Source organism: Apis dorsata, unplaced genomic scaffold (assembly GCF_000469605.1).
Source record: "Apis dorsata unplaced genomic scaffold, Apis dorsata 1.3 scaffold_365, whole genome shotgun sequence".
NCBI lineage: Eukaryota > Metazoa > Arthropoda > Insecta > Hymenoptera > Apidae > Apis > Apis dorsata.
The window spans coordinates 470,201-489,615 of record NW_006263630.1 but is presented as its reverse complement, the minus strand read 5'-3'; the positions used below and the strand labels follow the sequence as shown (position 1 = coordinate 489,615).

Genomic DNA, 19,415 nt, shown 5'->3' with positions numbered 1-19,415 from the left:
TTTTTTTTTTTTTTTTTTTTTTTTTTTTTTTTTGTATCTTTATACATTCTTCTATTTATATATTTATATTAATAATTCCACCTAGTGGCAGTAAGGAGAACATTATAACTAACTTCGGAAATTTGCGTTTTTTTCAATCGAGCTCGTAAAAAACGATGCAATCATTGTAAAGAGGAACACGCAGCTAAGTAAAAATTTTTTACATGGTGAAGTGCGCGGCAAAAAGTATAGTACAAGTAATGGTATGTGCGCCTTTTCCGATAAAAGTATATAGCTACTAAAAAAACGAATTATTTACATTTTTATTCGAATAATTTTGCTTCAACGATCCGCTTCTTTTTTAATTGTAAGCTCTCTCTCGCTCGCTCGCTCGCTCGCTCACTCTCGTAATGAAAAACTTATCAATTGCTATTATATATATATATATTTATATATTTATATATAAAAAGGCAATCGTTTCTTGGTGCACGCAATAACAAATAGAATTATATAGTTGAGATCAATATTGCAATTATAACTTTGCACCTATTACACTTTTAAATAATTTTCTTTCTTTCTTTTTTTCCTTTTTCCTTTGTACTGATTCATCTCATAATTAATCAGCGCTATGGATAGTTAATGTTAATAGTTCAATTTAACTTAATATCTTTTACACAATTCAGTCTTGTGCGCGTATTATTATTTTAATCAATATTGAACCGTTGAAGCAATTACGTATCACGTAATTGTAACCGAAACGTTACGTAGATTCGCTTTTTATTCTCCTGTTATTTACACTAGAAGACTCACAGGTGTACGTGCCTTTTTAATATATCTTATTTTTATTTTTTTTTTTTTTTTTATTTTATGAATGCCTGTCAAGAAATGTATCGTGCATTCCAAAAAAATATGGAAGCACGAAAATGATTGAGAAATCACAGTTAATTCAGATTATCAGGATATTTTAGATTCTCTATAATTCTTGTATATACTCGGATAATCTGAAGTAACTATTTCACATGGATTGCTAAGAAAAATAAATAGTATACTTCGTATCATATTCTGCAACTCCAAACTATGACAATACAATAGAAAAATTTCTATTGTGTCAACAAACTTATATCAAATTTATATTACAGTTTATAAAAATCGATGGCTTCTGGTATCGTTATCGTGTACAGTATTTAATATATTTGAGATGAAAATTCAATCTCTTGTTTTGTATATAGATCTGTAAGAATGAACACAAATCATTCAAAATTAGAAGCTATTTTACAACAAAAGCTATTATAAAAAATTCTAAATCAATATTGTATTAAAAATCAAATCTAAACGCAATAAATGATACGTGCGTATACTTGTATATGTATATATATGTATATGCATCGATATCTTTAATAAACATATACAATGATTTCTTTCTTTTTTTTTTAATATTCCACAAAAATCTATTTCGGGCACATGTAAAATGCTCATGTGATGAGCAATTTAGGAAAGATCGATATCTTTTTAATTACTCTGTACGATAATAGGCACCCACGTACATCTGCAGCAAATTTTTTTACATTATAAATCAGGTACACGCTTTGAATTATTTTCAATTGATTATGTGAAGCACACTTTTTTTGAACATTAGCAAAAACTGCATTAATTCCAAAGAGGAAATATAAATAATTAAATTAACATTAATCGAAAAAATATTCGTAATTTTTACTTTTGTAAATATTTCTTTAATAAAAAACGTAACAGCTAATTCTTTTATAAACACTGAAAATGTAGATTACAACATAATATACTGATAACAATTCCATCTTACGTGGACAGTAGCTATATTCTGTTGTACCAACATTGAAATTATCACTATTTTGTATTTTATATGTAAGGTATTGTACAAATTATTCCATACTTTTTGGACAGTGTGCTCACAGTATATTACATTACAATTTGCAAAAATACGATTTACTATGTTAACAAAACCTGCACTCTTTACACTAGCGCTACAGTGTCCAAAAGTATAGGTCAAGTGTTACAATGCAGCAGGCATATACATAAATGATAATGTACACTCATTCATTCAGCATACATGCACCATATAACAACATTTATATATGATCATACAATGTCCTTGCCATATAGAAACTACCCAAGACTGATCATCAGGCATGTGCTCATACACATACTCTTATCAATGATGCAATTTTGTGTTGAAAAATAAAGAACAATCTATTATATTACATTTAAAAAACCTTCAGTCATTTACATTAGGGAAGCTTATCGACATGATAGAAATAATCTTATTTTGAATGTATGTGGAATCCTGATGTGATTCGTAATGAATTGTATGTAACTTATCAAACACTGTACAACGCAACGTACACTAACGTTACATGATTCGTTAAGGTCCATTGAGGCCAGCTCACACAAGACCATACAGGTAGGGCGCCAAAAATTGGGCGGATCACATAAGTTCCTGCCCTTTACAGAACATCACTTCAAGTATGATTTATATAACATTGTACTCCTACACGTTTCTTTCTCTTGTTCAAGGAAAAACAATAAGTCTCTAAAATTCACCCTCTTTAAACGTGGTCTCATTGGCATTTGTCTATTAATTCCAGTTGCTGAAGTGTTCAAACCGGTATTACTGCCTGGGCTACTAGCAGATGCACCTACGTCAAGTTTAGGCTTTTTGCGTGGACCAATTGCTTGCAAAGCTGTCAAATTCGCTTCTCTTTGCCTTAATTCTTCCATTTCTGCACGTTGCATCTAAATAAAATTTCAAGAATGATTAGTTTTTCTTATACATTTTACTTTTTAATTATCATATTTAATGAAAATATCATAATTATGAAAATACCTCCTTAGCTTTTGCCTTTAACTTAGCTTGTTCTGGATCTTCAGTTTTCGCACGACTTTTAGCAGCACGTAAAAGTAACTCTCTTTCTTGTTCTTCATGTCTTCTACGTTCCACTTTATCCAAGTCTTCCAAAAATTTTAATTGTGCTCTAACATCCTGTGTTACTTCGTAACGTGGATCCACCTAAAATCATTATATTTTATTTATTTTCTAAATATTCCATTTAAATATTTAATTAATAATTATAATAATAATTAGAATATAAAATTAAGTTTTTGATCTAATTTGTTATAGTCTTTGAACTTCACCTTTATCAAATCTATCCTATGTTCTGCAATTACTGCTAATTTTTCTACTAAATTTTTTAACCTTTCTTGTGCAGCATGCGATATCAATGCCGCAACTTCTTGATTAGGTTCTTCTAATCCATAATTAGAAACTAAAAAAATAAATTTATATTATCTAAACTTTATATTTATATGTTATATTATATAATTATTAAAATAACTAATAAAAAATGATACCGATTTGTTTAATTCTTTGTTGTAATGGCGTCATATGTAAAAACACTTCATCTTTACAAGATCTTATTTGTGTTCCAACAAATTCTGTAGAACCAAGTATCCTTTGAGATTCTTCAGCAAGATTAACACCACCCATAGCTGCGACATCGTTAATATCGTCATCTCCCCTATTTAAAAGAAAAATATATATATATATATAATAATAATAACATAATAACGAATTATATTTGGAAACAATAATTACTTACGTATATCCTGCAGATGAAAATGTCTTTTTTTCTTTTTCTTTAGTAACTGGCTTTGGAACAAAAGAAGGCACTATGGCTTTATTAACAGTAGTAGTTGTGTTGACTGTTTTGCCTTGCGTTGTAGTTGTAACTGTTTTAACAACAGTTGTTGTAATAGGTGGTTTTTGAACTGTAGGGACAGTAGGTCGAATCCCAGTTACGGCTACCGTTGATTTTACAGTATATCCTGTAGGACTACGAACTACTGTCGTAACAGGTCGTATCTAAAATAATAAATAATTTTTTATAATTTAATCATTATAATATACTTTAATATTTATTTAATCTTATGTTATAAATGATTAATTAAATATATCTGATTGAACTTACGATTGATAATATTTACATAGAAAGATAAAAATATAAAATTTTTATATTTATAAAATTTGAATAAATATAAACCAAACATATATCAATCATTACAGTTTATTATTTAAATACATTCAATATATTTAAAATTTAAATATATTTAATGCAACAAAATTAAATGTCTTCTTACCAGCCTTTGTTGAACTGGCTGAGCTGGTCTGGGGACTGTTGTTGTAGCCGCAGGTATTGGAGTCATTACTCTTACTTGTGTACTTGCAGTAACTGCAGCTACAGGAACTGTTGTAGGTGTTACAGAGACGGTCGGTCTAAGCTGATTCTGTTAAATTATATTATAAATAAATTAATATTAAACAAATTATATAATCAACATATGAATGAATGATATAAATAACCATATAAAAATGATATAAAAAACATATTTTTATCTATTTTTAATAATAAATTTAAAAAAAGACTTAGTATAATAATAAAAAATTTAATGATTTTTTTTTTATCTCAAAATAACAAATCATATCAAAATCAAAATAAGTAATAAGAAAAATATTTACTTGCGAAGTATTATTCAAATAGTAAATACTAATATATGAATATGACAATATGAACTATTGAATAATCTATATAAACTATCCATGATATCTATAAACATTATATTTTAATATTTTTAATTTGTAATATTGTATAAAACTTTACCTGCGTTACTACAGGAGTAGCAGATGTTACAGGAAAAACAACATTAGCTGGAGGAGGTTTTATCCCCTCTATGACTAATTCTTTTGTCACAAGAGATTGCCGTAAAAGTGGCAAACTTTTCTTGAGAAATCCAATCAGGCATGGTTGAGGTGATGCATTTAATAATCTTTCAAGTCTATCACAGAACTCTTCAGGTTCAACTTTAGTATCAATTAATTCTTGTATTAAAGTTCGAACATTTCGCTCCACTGCTTTAGGTTCTCGACTAGATAACTCTAACAAGTTTGCTAAAAATTTACGGCACTTTTCTTTGGTATTATCTGTAGTTTGACGCTAAAAATAAGAAATAAAATTTAATAAAACTAATATATCATAAATAAAATCATTAATAAAATTTATATAAGTAATATATATATATATATATTTATATTTATGATTATTTTTAATACATACTGGTGTAGGCGTTTGAACTGTTTGAACTGTAGTAACAGGAGGTGTAGGTGCAGTTGACACAGCTGCAGTTACTGTTACTGGAGTTGTAGTTGCTGTTGTAATAGTTGCAGCCACAGTCTACATAAATAAAAAGAACAAATTTTTTATAATTTTCTACATTTAAAATTATTTAAGAAAAAAAATTTTATTTAATAAATCTACATTAAAAAGATTAATAAATATTTACAAAATTTTTTAAAAATAATATTTATAAATTCATAATTTCTTTAAAATTCTATGTAAATTACAAGATGACAATATCACTCAAAAATAAAGCATTTTGCAGCATTGCTAAAAATAAAATATAAATAGCAAATTTATTACAAATAATAATTTTGTATAGCATGCTTTTATCTTTAAATTTGTAAATAATTTGTTTATAATATGACTTTTTTTTTTATTTCTACAATTATAATCTATTATATATTTTTTCTATATTCGTGCTGAATTTCAGATTTTTCAAGCACAAAATCTTCTATTACTTTCTCATTTATTTTCATTATTTCAAAATAGACATATATAATTATATTGATTTGATATAGTAAATTATGTAATATATTAAAGACGCACTTGTACCTTATACAGACTCGCAACTTTTTATTGAAGAAGTATTCTTTAGTTGTTTCTTATTTAACCATATATGTATTAAATTATTAAAATATTCATAAAAATTTAATAGAAAGTTAGTATATAAAGAATTTATGACGTTAATTATATATTTATTATTGATGATTTTTAATTATATTAGATATAAATATTATCACTTAATCATAAAATAGTTTATAAAATTTTGTGAAGATAGATAAAAATAAAAATTACATATTTATATGAAAAAAGTTTCATTATTTTAAAATATGTATATTAAATTTTAATTATAATCTTTCAAAATTTAAAAAATAAATTAAAATAATTATTCCATGATACCCTTAACCGATATAACATGCAATATGTATACATATAATAACAGCATTGAATTGAATAAAATAATTACACATTTTAAAAATGTAGAAATTCTACAATAAAGAGGCATCCCAACAAATAAGCCAATAAGAAAACAAAACTCTCTATATACTTTATAAAACCTTTCAATCTTATATTAACTGAAAGCTTTTACAAATTTTTATAATAATTATAATATATAAATATAAAACTTCTTTTACATGTCAAATGATATTTGTATAATCAGTTTAAAGAAAATTTTATATAACAGAAACAACATAAAGACAGAATGAAAGAATATAAACATAATACATAGCCTTACCAATAACACCATTCCAACTAATAGCATAAACTAAAAATCTACTATCGCACTACATCGAGTCTTGTAAGAGGTATAAGACGTCACCTGAACAGATTTTCTTAAGGTGGCGAGTGGTGGGCCAGTGAACTGTGTGTTCAGCCTACTTACAGCCGGCACTGAGGCTAAGCGATAGGTAGTGCCTGGAGATGGTGCAGCAACCACTGCATTTCCTGCTATACTATTTGGTGTAACTGCAGTACCAGGTGTACCTGCTGTTGGAGGTGGCCCTACCCTTAGTAATTGATATTGCCCACTTTCTGTTTTTAATAATATATGACCTTGAGTTCCAGGTTGGAGACCATGTAATGTTTGTAATGTTATCTGAAAATTTTTAAAATAAAATTTTACTAAAATATATTAAAGTATTCAATATGCATATTAAACAAAAATAAATATTTATAAAAAATTATTAATATATATAAATATTTTATATAATATATTCTTAAAACAGAATAACAAAACCAATAAACATAATATATATAAATTAATGGAATGATCATGACCTTCAAAAATATATGTATATTGTTTATCAAGTACAAATATCTTACCCCTGGAGCTCCAGGTCTTGTTCCAAGCATATGTTGACCAATCACTACTCTAGGTGCAACTTGTTTTCCTGTTTGTTGTCCTGTCACTGGTGTGCCAGGACGCATTGTATTAACATTAAGAATTTGCACATTGCTAGGTACTATTGTAGATGTAACTCCAGCTTTACCCTGTAGTGCTGTGCTGACTGCATTGCCAGCCACAGAAACAGGAACAGACATTGGAACCGAAACCATGCCACTGGGTGCTACACTAGTTTTTATCACCAAAGCTGTACCTGTCTGCTTATTTACACTAGCAACTGTTTGACTGCCTGTTTCACTGACAGAGCCAACATTAGAAACAACATTTGATGTTGTCTGTAACACTGCCTGCGATGTTATTCCTAAAGTACCATTGGCTAATTGTCCAACAGTTTGTGCAGGAAAAGAAAGTTTGTTATTTGCATTTGCTACCCCTGTGGTTGCTATTACTTGACCAACAGTTGGATAGATAATCTTGACAGGCTCATGTGTTTTAGTAAGGCTTGGTATATTTGTTGTTTGATTACTGGTCACCTGGTTCGTAGTAACTTGATTAATATAAGCAGCAGGGGGGACTGCTGATTGTGTATGCTGTTGCTGTTGTGTAGTAACTTGTGGCGCCACTGTGTTTGAGGTAACCACATTAACAGGGAGGAGAGTACTCGTAGTAATGGACTTTGTAACTTCTTGATTCATCAGACTATTTACTGTAGTAGCACCGCCGCCGTTTGAAACCCTGTGGATGCACATGTTCGAGGAGGGGTTAAGTATACTATTGCTGATGAGACGCGATGATTTAAATATAATTATAATTTATTAAGTAGTCTGTACAAAGAATTAACTCTAATAATAAATTAGTAGCTGACCGTATAAACGCGAATATGTATAAGCTGCGGCGCGTGAAAAGGGAATGAAGGCACGTGGACAATCGACGAGAGCAAACGAGAATCTGGAAGAATCTAGAAGAAAGCGCGCGCAATCAGCGTCTGCAAAGTGGCGCCGTTCACCGGCTGTTTGCAAAGGTGGCTGAGGAGCCGCCATCCACTCCCCCCAAGGTTTTGGGAGGGGTTTCACGAAGATTTGACTTTTATACGATGTGAGCGGGATCAGAAGGAGGAGAGAGAGGAAAGAAGGCGGGAAAAGGAAGATCGTTTCGTTCAGGGCCTGCCAGCGAACTCGTCAGTAAGTTTATTGGCAGGCCCGTATCTTAGACCCCTTGGCAGGGGGGTGTTTTGACGGCCCTTCCTATCCTCGCCACCAGAGGGACAAGCATACGAGCATTTTCTCGCGAGTGCTCGCCGCCTTCAACCCGCACGCCACAGCACCACAACCCCATGTTTCTGTGACTGTACCGCGGTGATGGTGTCTCCATTGGAAATACCACTGTTCACCTAATGATTCTGCTGACTGATTGACGCAGAACTTACTTGATAACCGGCGTCGATGTTACCAGTTGGGTTTCAAGGGAGCCTACTATCGCGTTCACTGCGGATTCATCGACGTCCGTGCTCAGAGCTTCCTCCAGAAACTTAGCTGACGCCATTTTCTTCCAAGCTCCAACTGTAAACTGATCTGCGCATGCGCCTGTCACAAATTGTTCCCATGGTGCATTGCCCCTCCTAGCACAACTGAAAATTATACGCGGCTTTTCTTGTTTACTATCTGCTAATATTTAAATTCATAAATGTTTTTTCACTATTATAAAAAAATTGTAATAATCTTTTTTTAAATTAAGTCACAAGTTTTTCGCTTTTTATATATCGGAAAAGCATTTATGACCATATTACATGTATCATGGATTTATGTAATATGGTTGTCAATACTCAATACATAGAAACACATCAGTTAAAATAGTTATCTTTAAAATTTAAAATTCATATACAATACATTTTTTTAATATGAGAATAATATTGACATATAAATCAAAAAATTATAAACATGTATACAACCTATACTTTAAATATAAATCATGATGTTAAACTTGGCAATGCTGTTTTGCTAGTAACAAGAGTCTTATTATAACATTAGAACGAGAACTAAACTAGAAGATGAAGTGTTAATGGTTTTTTTAAAAAATTAATTTAAATATCACAATGTTTTTGAAATTCATTCATAAATAATATATAAATATTATAATTGTAGTAAATAAAAATAATATATAAATATTCAAAGTGATAAAAAAAGTGTAAATTTTGATTTGAGGTTATAATACTTATTTTAAAGCATTTATAATTAAAAAAATATTAATATAAAATAGATTAAAGCATTTTTTAAACAAATATATAACTTTTAAAAATATTTAATTAAGTATAAAAATCAATAAAAGTTAAAAAAGAAAATAAGATTTCTAAATGAAAGAATTAGATGAATATATAAGATGAATAGTTAATAATATTTAAGAAAAATCATATAATATTAAAAAAAATCATTATATCAATTATAAACATTAAACATGTTAAAAGATAAAATTATAATTTAATTATAAATAAATATAGTGATTTTAATGTAAAAAAGCTATATAATACTAGTGTATTTATAAATAAAAAAAATTTTAATAATTATTATAAATATATTAGAAAATACTAAACTAATCGTTTTACTATATTTTATCTATGCACTTTATTATGATACATATTATTACAAGCACATTTTATAAAATTACAGAAAACCGCGAAAATTTAAAAGAGAAAAATTCCCTACCATAGGGAAAAAATTACTATATGAAAGTGACTTGAGCATACCACACAAAAATTAATGATACTAAATCTTCACAATTTATACACGAATCATATATTTATATATGAAAGCTTGTGTCGTCATCGCATGCACGTCATCAGTTTCTATCATCAACCTCAACTTGTTCTCTTTTATTCATTACATTTTTTTATAACATTTTTTAATAACTAGTCTGAAATTAATAATTTTTAGTAAATTGATTAATTGTATTAAGATGTGAATTTAGATATTATTCAAATTTACTTTTACTACATTTTATATTCAAAGCAGACATATGTAAAAATTTTCAATTCTTAAGAGCTATGAGTACAATTATTTTCTTTTAAAATACTGTTAATAATAATAATTTCCTTAAACAATGTGTTCCATAATCTATCAATTTATTAAAAAAAAAACACTTATATTCTTTTTGTATTCACAAATTTCTCTATCGAAACGTGTCAATATTGAAAATAAGACTTAATGATTTATAAAACAAGATTTAGCGCCCTCTAACTATAAAAATTGAATTGTTTTTTTGTTAATATAATTACAGAAAACGATACCGTACTGTAATAGAATCTACAATATTTATGTATTATTTGTTTAATGTAATGAATCATAAAATAAATTTTTTAAAGAAATTTTTATAAGAATAAATATTTAATATATATACAATATTTAGAATAAAAAATTTTATATTATATTTTTTATATATATTATTATATTTTTTATATTATATTTTTTAGGTAATTCTTTATTTTACAATATATATATTATTTTTTCTACTACTATGTAAAATTTATTTATATATTATTATTTACATAAAAAAATATATATTACATTTACAATTAAAAATATAAAATTTTTATATATACTCTTTCAACTAATTTCTAAAACAATATCTATATCAATATGTTTATTTAATATATAATAATTTAATATCAAATATATCTAAACATGTCATTTATAATTAAATTATATATATAAAATGTCACGTTTTAAATTGTATATTAATAAACAATAGTTTCATTGTCACATAGTAAAGTTATGTAAACAAATAAATATCCATCGGAATTTTTATAATAAAAATGAAAAATTCGAAATATCACTGATACAAAAAAAAATAATTTTTTTTATGGTTCTTTTGACCAGTGAGGCCAAGTTTGAATAACACTATATAATGCATCACCTGGACTTACAGTTCGAGAAACTTGACGATGTCCTAATAATTTATAGTCTGGCGCAATTTTTCCTTTTTCTACTCCTAATTCGATAAGTTTTTGCACAGCGTATAACTGTTGTTTAGGTGGTTTTACCGTATTGAATGTTCCAATAAAAGAAATACCTATACTTATGTTATTATATCCAAATGCATGAGCACCCATATAATCCCAACTGCGACCAACATATACATATCCGTCGCCACCAACAAGAAAGTTGTAACCGATATCTGACCAATTTCTAGATTCAATATGAAACGTTTGTGCAAATCGAACATAAAATGTACACTCCGATTGTGTGTTACAAAATTGTGTTGCTGTATGACTTATAATCACATACGGTACCGGAAGTTTCATCTTTGTTAATTGTGTTGTAGGTGGTTGAGCACCCCATTCATTTCGTTCAATAAAACGGATATTTTTTATCTTATCTGCAATTTAATCATTGTAATTTAATTAGTTTATTATTGGTTAATTATTTATATTTGGTTAATATATAAATTGATTAATAATATGATGATTGAAAGAATTATAAATATTACCTCCAAATAAAGAATCTGGTATTTCCGGAAAAACTACGGCTGGCGGAATAGCAGAATTACGTGTAAAATATATACTGACGATGACCATAATAATTACAAGAATTAAAGCTAGAATACACAAAAACGCTGCATATCGCCAAGTCCGCAACCATTTTGTTACTAAAATAATATAAAAATATTAAAAAAAAAATAATATATTAATTATTGTATAAATATATATTATTACTTATATAAATATAAATGATTTTGATAATACTTGTTTTAAATGTTTTTATCTTTTCTTAAAAAATATATGTAAATGTATTTCGTAAATATTATAATTACTAGCATTTTTTTTTGTAATAAAATTCACAGCATGCAATATCTAAGTAATCTATGCCAATATAAGGGTAATGTTAAATGAAATAAAAAAAATTGTATATCAATTAATTAAAAATTACATATATATATATATATTAATCTTAAATAAGATTGAAATTATTACAAGTACATATTTTTATTCAGGTATATAAATGATTACAAAAATTATTAAACATATTAGTCATTTTATTATTATAATAAAAATTAATATATTTTTAAAATGATATCATGAAAATAAAATAGTTTTGATCTACATGAATCATTACATATTACATTAACCTTTTATTGACTTTAATATTAATCGCAAATTTTTTTTAAAATAAAATATAATTTACTTCAACAAAATTTAAATTATTATTTAATGATTTCAAATTTATTTAAAATAAAATATAAAACTTCGAATTTTATATTTTTTGCTTATTTTTATGGAAACGAATTGCATTTTCTATTAATTTCCGATAATAATCATTCTCGAAAGTTTTACTTTTATTCATAAAAATATTCCTTAATAATTTAGATTAATTTAAAATTAAACATTACACAAACTAATAGAATATTATAAATAAAATAGATTAGACTTATATATATTTAAAACAAAAGTATTTGAGATATTTAACTATTTATAAATAATTTTCAAAATATGAAAAGATAATTAATAATATATACATTCAAAAGAGATACTCATCTCTTAATTCTATTGTAAAAATAGGAAAGATTGCATATATATATACACATGCAATTTATGAATATGCTAAAATAATATATCTGCATATAATATCTATATTTATATAAATTTAGTTTCAAAAAATAGTTAAAGAAATCTATATTATGCTACGTAAATAAAACCTAACAGATTTTACCTTTATTATGAAACATTTTTACGAATCTCCATAAAAACATCATCAAGAGTTTTAAAAAAAATATTGTTACCGAGATCAGGATTTTGTGATAAAATTGAGTTCTTCGCAGTCGACTCTCCTTTAGCAGTTGACAAGTCAGATGTGTTGGTATCCGATCCTATAATATTATTATTCTTCACCGTATCAAGATCCTGTATTGAAGTCGGATTCGTGTAAACGAATTGTTTTATTGTCACTGGACCCTTATAAAAGGTCTTATTACCAAGATGCACATTAGTCGAATTCTTTACGCGCACATTACCAAAATTTGAAATGTCTGCATTAGGTAACACTATATTGCCATCTGCGGTTGTTACTTCTTGATGTTGTTGAAATACCGTTGGTACAGGTAAATCAGGTATCCAATCTCCTTCCTCGATATCCGTTTCATTATCATTATCGTCTTCTACGTTACTGCACTGCGTAGACGAATCGGCAATGCTGTCATTTTCGGTAATGCTGACCGTGCTATCTTTGACAGAATGCACTATCTCGTTCTGACAGTTTTCGATATTACGATCTTCAATGGAGATATTACTTATTTTATCCTGGTTCTCGTCCGATAACGTTCGTTGATGCTGTTGCACCGATGTCACCATACCAACGCACTATAGGAAAAAAAGAATTTATCTGCCATGTTATAATGTTATATATACATGATACGTATATATTTAAATTATTATTAATTATTATTCACGAATTCATGTAATAATTCATAAAAAACAGAAACAATTTAATATATTATAATATATAATATATTGATAGAAAAAATATATAATATTTGATAGAGAAAAAATATTTTTCTGATTGTATTCATAAGATTTCATTAATGAGAAATCTGATTTTGAAAATTAAATAATGACATTAGCGATAAACATATAAGTATTTTTTAATATATATTGCAATTTATACTAATATGTAATATGATCTAAACGATCTCATTAACAGTATATATGTACGTTTAAAATATATTTAGTATTATATTTAGCTAAATATATTGTAATCCAGAACATTAGGCATATTGTTTCACAAATTTCGCATACATTTTATAAATGATTAAGCGAATATTTTATTTTATACAAAAAATATAGTAAAATAAATAGCATTTAAAAGATTTTTTGATTATTTAGAAAATTTTTTTAGAAAATTTTATTCCTAGGAAATTCATTATCATATTTTAGAAATGTACATTTCAAAAATCATAAATTTATAATTAATTTTCACATTATTAAAGTATTTTTAACTTTAAAATTAACAAATTAACAAATAACATAAATTGTTTTTATATACATCTATTCGTATCTTTTTCTCTCTATTTAAAAAATTTGATAACAAAACAAAACAAATTGGTTATATTTCATTATGTTTTATTTAAATAACTTATCATTTTATTTGTGCTATTAATCACATTATTAAAATGAAGGTCAAATATAATAAAATTTACATCATGAAATATCAAATGTCAGAAATTAAAAAAATTCAAATCTGACAGGAAAAATATTTATAAGAAGACTCAAATATTTATAAGAATTAAAAAAATAATAAAATGTTTAATAACAACAATATAAAATGCAATTTTGATTTTGAATTTTGATTTTCAATATATATTAAGAAAATCAGAAAAAATTACCTCACATAAATCATTGTTTCCATTGCTTGCAATCACTTTTTCAATGCTTTTGACCATTAATTTGTAACATGGCGTCTTTATGGATGAATTTTCCTTGTCACTCCGAAAAATAATATAGATAAAGAAAATTCTTTCAAAATTTTTTGATTTTGAAATTGTTTATACATATTACTCATTACACTATTATATTACTCATTATATTACTTATTAGAATATGCGATGCGCAAATTCTGATTTTGAAAGTTTGTTCACAAAATATACGTTTCATATTTCATAATGATTCTATCGCACTACGTACGAACACTACTGCAAATACTAGTGCCGATGACACTACGTTGTTATTAAAGTTCGAAATTGAAATTGAAACTTCGATTCATAAAAATATGTAACACAAAAAAAATATACGATACGTTATTGTGCATCACAAATATAGATAAACGAATGAAATGTTAAATATCGGTTAATTCACTTGAGTTCTCGCTTCGTCTTTTGTCGTTTCATAATTCTACGTCATTGCTTTATGACGTATAGCGAGTTTTACGAAGGACGCGGCATGCACGATTGAAGAAGGAAAATTTCAAAGCACGATATGTTAGCATTAAAAAATTAAAAAAATGAAAAAAAAGTGTTTAAAATTTTAATAGTAGACACGAATTGACAAAACTTTTTTGTTTTATGATACTGTGTGATAAGAAGAGCAATAATCAATAAAAAAGAACTTGAAACAAGATTTTTCAACGTTTATCTGTCCGTGATTTGTCGTCATGACGAACTGTTGATGATTTGTTGAGTAAGCCGCTAAATTGTATCCAACCCCACTCTTCATCTTACTTTCATCACATTCAATTGGAAATTCTATACACTTCTACATTTAATCATCGTATTATAATTTCATTCTAATATTGGTTGCGAGTTCAAATGTACAACTTGTTCGTAATATTTTTTCATTAAATTATACACGATATGATAATGACAGATAATTCGTTGCATTGCAATAGTTATTCATCATTTCGTATTTTTTCTTTTTTTTTTTTGCATGATAACAATACTCTATATGAGATATATAAATTGATAAATTTCCATATTATATTAAATATTTCCATTTGAATTTTTTATTTTTTTTATAAATTAATACAATTAATTTTTACAAATTAATTGTATTTTTTTCAATTTTATATTGAATATTATATAGTCGTTTTATACTTAATTTTCATATTTTGTTATTTATTTAATATTTAAATTTTATATTTTATCAATGTTATTAATAATTATAGTAATTTAAAGAAGACATTCATGTTTTGTTAAAGATTATTCGTAAAAATGATGTATATTTATTTTAAAAAAAACATTTAATTCTTCTTTAAATAATTTTAAACTTTAAATAATTATCGTGTAATAATAATTTGTGAAAAATATTAGTTAAAAATGATAGAATTTTGTTAGTTTAAAATATTTAATAAGTTTAATAAGTTATTATATATATTATTTATATATTAGAAAGAAAAATAATTAAAGAATATGTTATTCTTTACGATAAAATACATTTAAGATAAAATAAATTAAAGATAAAATACATTTAGTTACGTAACGTTTTATTGTAGATCTTTTTCCGATCAATAGCATTTTCATCCATTTTTAATATAATCTTGCATTCATTGAACTATTTATTAAAAACTAATTTTATAATTTCATAAAAAAAAATTATTATAAAATATTCTTTTTATTTTAAATTACATATATTATTTTTATTAATTTTCTTTCAAAGATGAATTTCAATTATATGTTTTAAGAATATTCGTGATTTTTTAAAAAAATTGTTTTCAAAATATTTTTTTAAAAAAAATTATATTCCAAATAAAAATAATAAATATAAAAAATAAAATTAATAAAATGCGTTTATCCTTTTAATAAAGTAATAAATTATTTATTTATTATTTATAATTAATTTATATTATAATTAATTTATCTGAAATTAAATATTATTTTAATCATAATCATTACTTTCTATATAATTATTCTACATTATTTAATTTATATTTTTTTTCTATATGTGTATATATATGCGGAATTATGAATTATATAAAAATTGTTATTGGATATTATAAGAAGATAATTTCACATGAACAAAAGTTGATTATTCTTTATTTTTTTATTTATTTATTTATTTAGTTTTTTATTTAGTTATTTTTTTTAGTTATTTATAATATATAAATCTCATTAATAAAATTATAGTTATTAAGCGACATCTATGAGAATAATTTCTTATTATACAATTAAATTTTTTTTTAAATTTGATTATTTTGATGATGCACGTATAATTAATACATAGATTCTTTATTAAACATATTGTTACATTTCAACATAATATAATTTGTAATTACATTATAATAATTCATAAATTTTATTTCTATTTTTAATAATTTTATCTTATATTATGATTGTGTGATCTCGTGATAATTTGTTAAATTATTTACAAATTTTATCTTTAATTAAATCATATAACAATCCTAATAATTAATTTTAAATTTATTCTATAATTTATTCTATAATTTTATCTTAAATGTTATTTTTCTTTTTTTCAATAAAATCATAAACAAGATACAAATGAAATATATAATGTTCTTTTTATTATTACAGCAATTCCTCTTTAAGATTAATTAAATAAATAAATAATCTTTATTATGGTTGAAGTTAAACTTAACGAAACTTATAGCATTAACTTTGGGGATTTTCATGTTCCCAACAATTTATTTTCGTTACTATATCAAAATAATTATAAATATAAAATTTAAATATTTAATTTTATAATTATTAAATAAAATATCCAAAGATATCAATAAATATCAATGAATTTAAAATTTTTTTTTATGATTTAAATAAAAATTATACAGAATTTAATAGATTTCAGTGTTCGATTTCATGCTAATTATTTGAAAAAAAGCAATACAACATTGCATAGTTAAGTTACAAATATGATAATAATGAAACAAAATTTTAAGCTTTTATAATATTCGTTTATCTTTGTAAATACTTAACATTACGATATTTATATAGAGATATCAAAAAAGATTTTTTTATATCTATTAATATTACCAACTTTAATAGTTAAATTAAATATAGTTCCTAAAATTGCCACTCCATATTTTAAAGGTTATAATATAATCTCTCAATCTTTTTTTTGATTGATATTTTAGAATATAGAACATGAAATTCACTTACTAGTCTATTCTGTAGATTGTCTGTGATAAATTTTTATAACTTATCGAATATATTATTCTTTAAATAGATACTTTTATAATAAAAAAATTTATTATTAAAAAAATATGAATATTTAAATGTATTAATCTTTCTAATATATTTTGAAATATAAATTATTTTAATCAAATTACATGTTTTCGTGCATTAATTATATGCACATCCAATTGATCAAAGCAAAAAAATATATATTTATTTAATATAATAATATAATAAATTAGTGAATTGAATAATATTGAATTATAAATGAAATTATATTTTAATAATGCTTACAATACAATTTGGACAATGTGGAAATCAATTAGGACATACATTATTCTCAGAAATATCAACTGATATGGAATGTGTAAATACAGGTGTATCATATAAAACTAATTATCAATACATAGAAGATACATTTAATAGATGGTTTAGTGGTATAACTAAAAGTAATGACCGTTTAGCAAGAGCAATTCTTATAGATACAGAACAAAAAGTCATAAATAAAATTTATAATAACAAAAGTAATTTATGGACATATTCAACAAAAAATGTAATTTGTCAAGCTGGAGGAGGTTGTGCAAATAATTGGGCATTTGGTTATTTAATAAAAGGTTATGAATTAAGTGATGTGATATTAAATTGTATAAGACAAGAAATAGAAAAATTAGATCATTTTGATGGATTTCTTTTATTATTAAGTTCTGCAGGTGGAACAGGATCTGGTATTGGAAGTTATATTACAAAACTATTACATGAAGAATATAATAAAAAATCAATTCTTAATACAACAATATTACCATTTTCATTTGGTGAAGTATGTACACAAAATTATAATACATTATTAACTTTAGCAAAACTTTATAATGAAAGTGATATAAATATTTTATTTGAAAATGAACAAATATATAATATATGTACTAGTTTATTAAAAAAATCATCTATAAATCTACAAGATATGAATAAAATTATTTCAAAAAAATTATTAGCTACATTTCAACCAGTAAATTATGAAAAACATAACATAAATTCATTATTATCTCAAATAGCATGTCATCCTTCATACAAAATAGCAATAATAAAAAGTACTCCACATATACCGGTAACATCTACAAACTACGAACCAATATATAATTGGAATTCATATATCCATCATTTAAAGCAAACACTTAGAATACCAAATTTAAATTCACAGTTAACTAATGTTGAATTAAAAATGCCATCTAATTTATTAAGCAATACTATACATCATACATATGCGACTTCAGTATCAAATGTTTTAATAACACGTGGAACAATGTCAGAACAGGATCTTATAATGAAAAATATACTTAAAGAAAAACATTTATATGCAAATTGGAATACAATTGATTGGTTTACTCATTTACATCAAAATCGAAAATTTTTAAATCATGATAAATTTCTTGCTTTAATAACCAATAATTCTCAAATTTCTTATTCTCTAGATATATTTTTAAATAAAACTTGGAAATCTTATGTTCATTCTGCATTTTTACATCAATATAAACAATTCGGTTTAGAAGAGGATGATTTTCTACAAGCATTTTCAGTACTTGAAAATGTTGTAAAAGAATATAAAGAATTGGTCTCTCATACAGATTAATAATAAATTATAATTGAATTAAATTTTTAATTTTTTAAGTATACAATAAAAAGAATAGTTTTATGATTTTTTAAAACAATCAAAAAACATTAATTAAAATAAAAAATTCAAATATTGAAAGTTAAAGGCATAAATGAAAGAATAATTATGACATAAGAAA

At 24.8% G+C, this 19,415-nt stretch overlaps 3 protein-coding genes across 12 annotated transcripts; 1 reads left to right on the top strand and 2 right to left on the bottom strand.

Annotated features, from left to right (window-relative positions):
- Positions 1–20: 20 nt before the first annotated feature.
- LOC102672403 (transcription initiation factor TFIID subunit 4-like) lies at positions 21–8,887 on the bottom strand. 5 transcript variants are annotated; one of them, XM_031511916.1, is made up of 11 exons: positions 8,456–8,887; positions 7,008–7,764; positions 6,505–6,780; positions 5,121–5,237; positions 4,668–5,000; positions 4,147–4,296; positions 3,609–3,871; positions 3,361–3,527; positions 3,145–3,275; positions 2,837–3,019; positions 21–2,745 (listed from the first exon to the last, which is right to left on the bottom strand). In XM_031511916.1, the coding sequence occupies exons 1-11, from the start codon at positions 8,569–8,571 to the stop codon at positions 2,467–2,469; spliced, it is 2,772 nt and encodes a 923-aa protein (XP_031367776.1). In that variant the 5' UTR covers positions 8,572–8,887; the 3' UTR covers positions 21–2,466. The 5 variants fall into 5 exon arrangements, with proteins under 5 accessions (XP_031367776.1, XP_031367777.1, XP_031367778.1 ...); XM_031511917.1 differs by having other exon boundaries at positions 4,147–4,293; positions 8,456–8,886; XM_031511918.1 differs by having other exon boundaries at positions 6,568–6,780; positions 8,456–8,884.
- Positions 8,888–10,774: 1,887 nt separating this feature from the next.
- On the bottom strand, positions 10,775–17,943 carry LOC102672072 (peptidoglycan-recognition protein LA-like). Of its 5 annotated transcripts, none has more exons than XM_006618665.2 (5): positions 14,398–15,306; positions 12,799–13,375; positions 11,509–11,667; positions 11,092–11,397; positions 10,775–11,026 (listed from the first exon to the last, which is right to left on the bottom strand). In XM_006618665.2, the coding sequence occupies exons 1-5, from the start codon at positions 14,452–14,454 to the stop codon at positions 10,977–10,979; spliced, it is 1,149 nt and encodes a 382-aa protein (XP_006618728.1). In that variant the 5' UTR covers positions 14,455–15,306; the 3' UTR covers positions 10,775–10,976. The 5 variants fall into 5 exon arrangements, with proteins under 5 accessions (XP_006618728.1, XP_031367790.1, XP_006618727.1 ...); XM_031511930.1 differs by having other exon boundaries at positions 10,775–11,397; positions 14,398–14,546; positions 14,606–15,305; XM_006618664.2 differs by lacking the exon at positions 14,398–15,306 and adding an exon at positions 17,926–17,943 and having other exon boundaries at positions 10,775–11,397.
- On the top strand, positions 17,838–19,286 carry LOC102674497 (tubulin delta chain-like). 2 transcript variants are annotated; one of them, XM_031511929.1, is made up of 2 exons: positions 17,838–18,245; positions 18,342–19,286. In XM_031511929.1, exons 1-2 carry the CDS (start codon positions 17,918–17,920, stop codon positions 19,253–19,255), a joined length of 1,242 nt encoding a protein of 413 aa, XP_031367789.1. In that variant the 5' UTR covers positions 17,838–17,917; the 3' UTR covers positions 19,256–19,286. The 2 variants fall into 2 exon arrangements, with proteins under 2 accessions (XP_031367789.1, XP_006618743.1); XM_006618680.2 differs by having other exon boundaries at positions 17,852–19,280.
- Positions 19,287–19,415: the final 129 nt, after the last annotated feature.

What these genes read in the sequence shown, in the direction of transcription:
- LOC102672403 (XM_031511916.1), bottom strand. Translation starts at nt 8,571, where the DNA reads ATGGCGTCAGCTAAGTTTCTGGAGGAAGCTCTGAGCACGGACGTCGAT. An exon ending in ACATCGACGCCGGTTATCAA is followed by an intron (nt 7,765 to 8,455) that starts GTAAGTTCTGCG and finishes GTGCATCCACAG; the next exon opens with GGTTTCAAACGGCGGCGGTG. An exon ending in TAAAGGCAAAAGCTAAGGAG is followed by an intron (nt 2,746 to 2,836) that starts GTATTTTCATAA and finishes AATTTTATTTAG; the next exon opens with ATGCAACGTGCAGAAATGGA.
- LOC102672072 (XM_006618663.2), bottom strand. Translation starts at nt 14,454, where the DNA reads ATGGTCAAAAGCATTGAAAAAGTGATTGCAAGCAATGGAAACAATGAT. An exon ending in GAAACAATGATTTATGTGAG is followed by an intron (nt 13,376 to 14,397) that starts GTAATTTTTTCT and finishes TTTTTCCTATAG; the next exon opens with TGCGTTGGTATGGTGACATC. An exon ending in ATCACAAAATCCTGATCTCG is followed by an intron (nt 11,668 to 12,798) that starts GTAACAATATTT and finishes ATATTATTTTAG; the next exon opens with TAACAAAATGGTTGCGGACT.
- LOC102674497 (XM_006618680.2), top strand. Translation starts at nt 17,918, where the DNA reads ATGCTTACAATACAATTTGGACAATGTGGAAATCAATTAGGACATACA.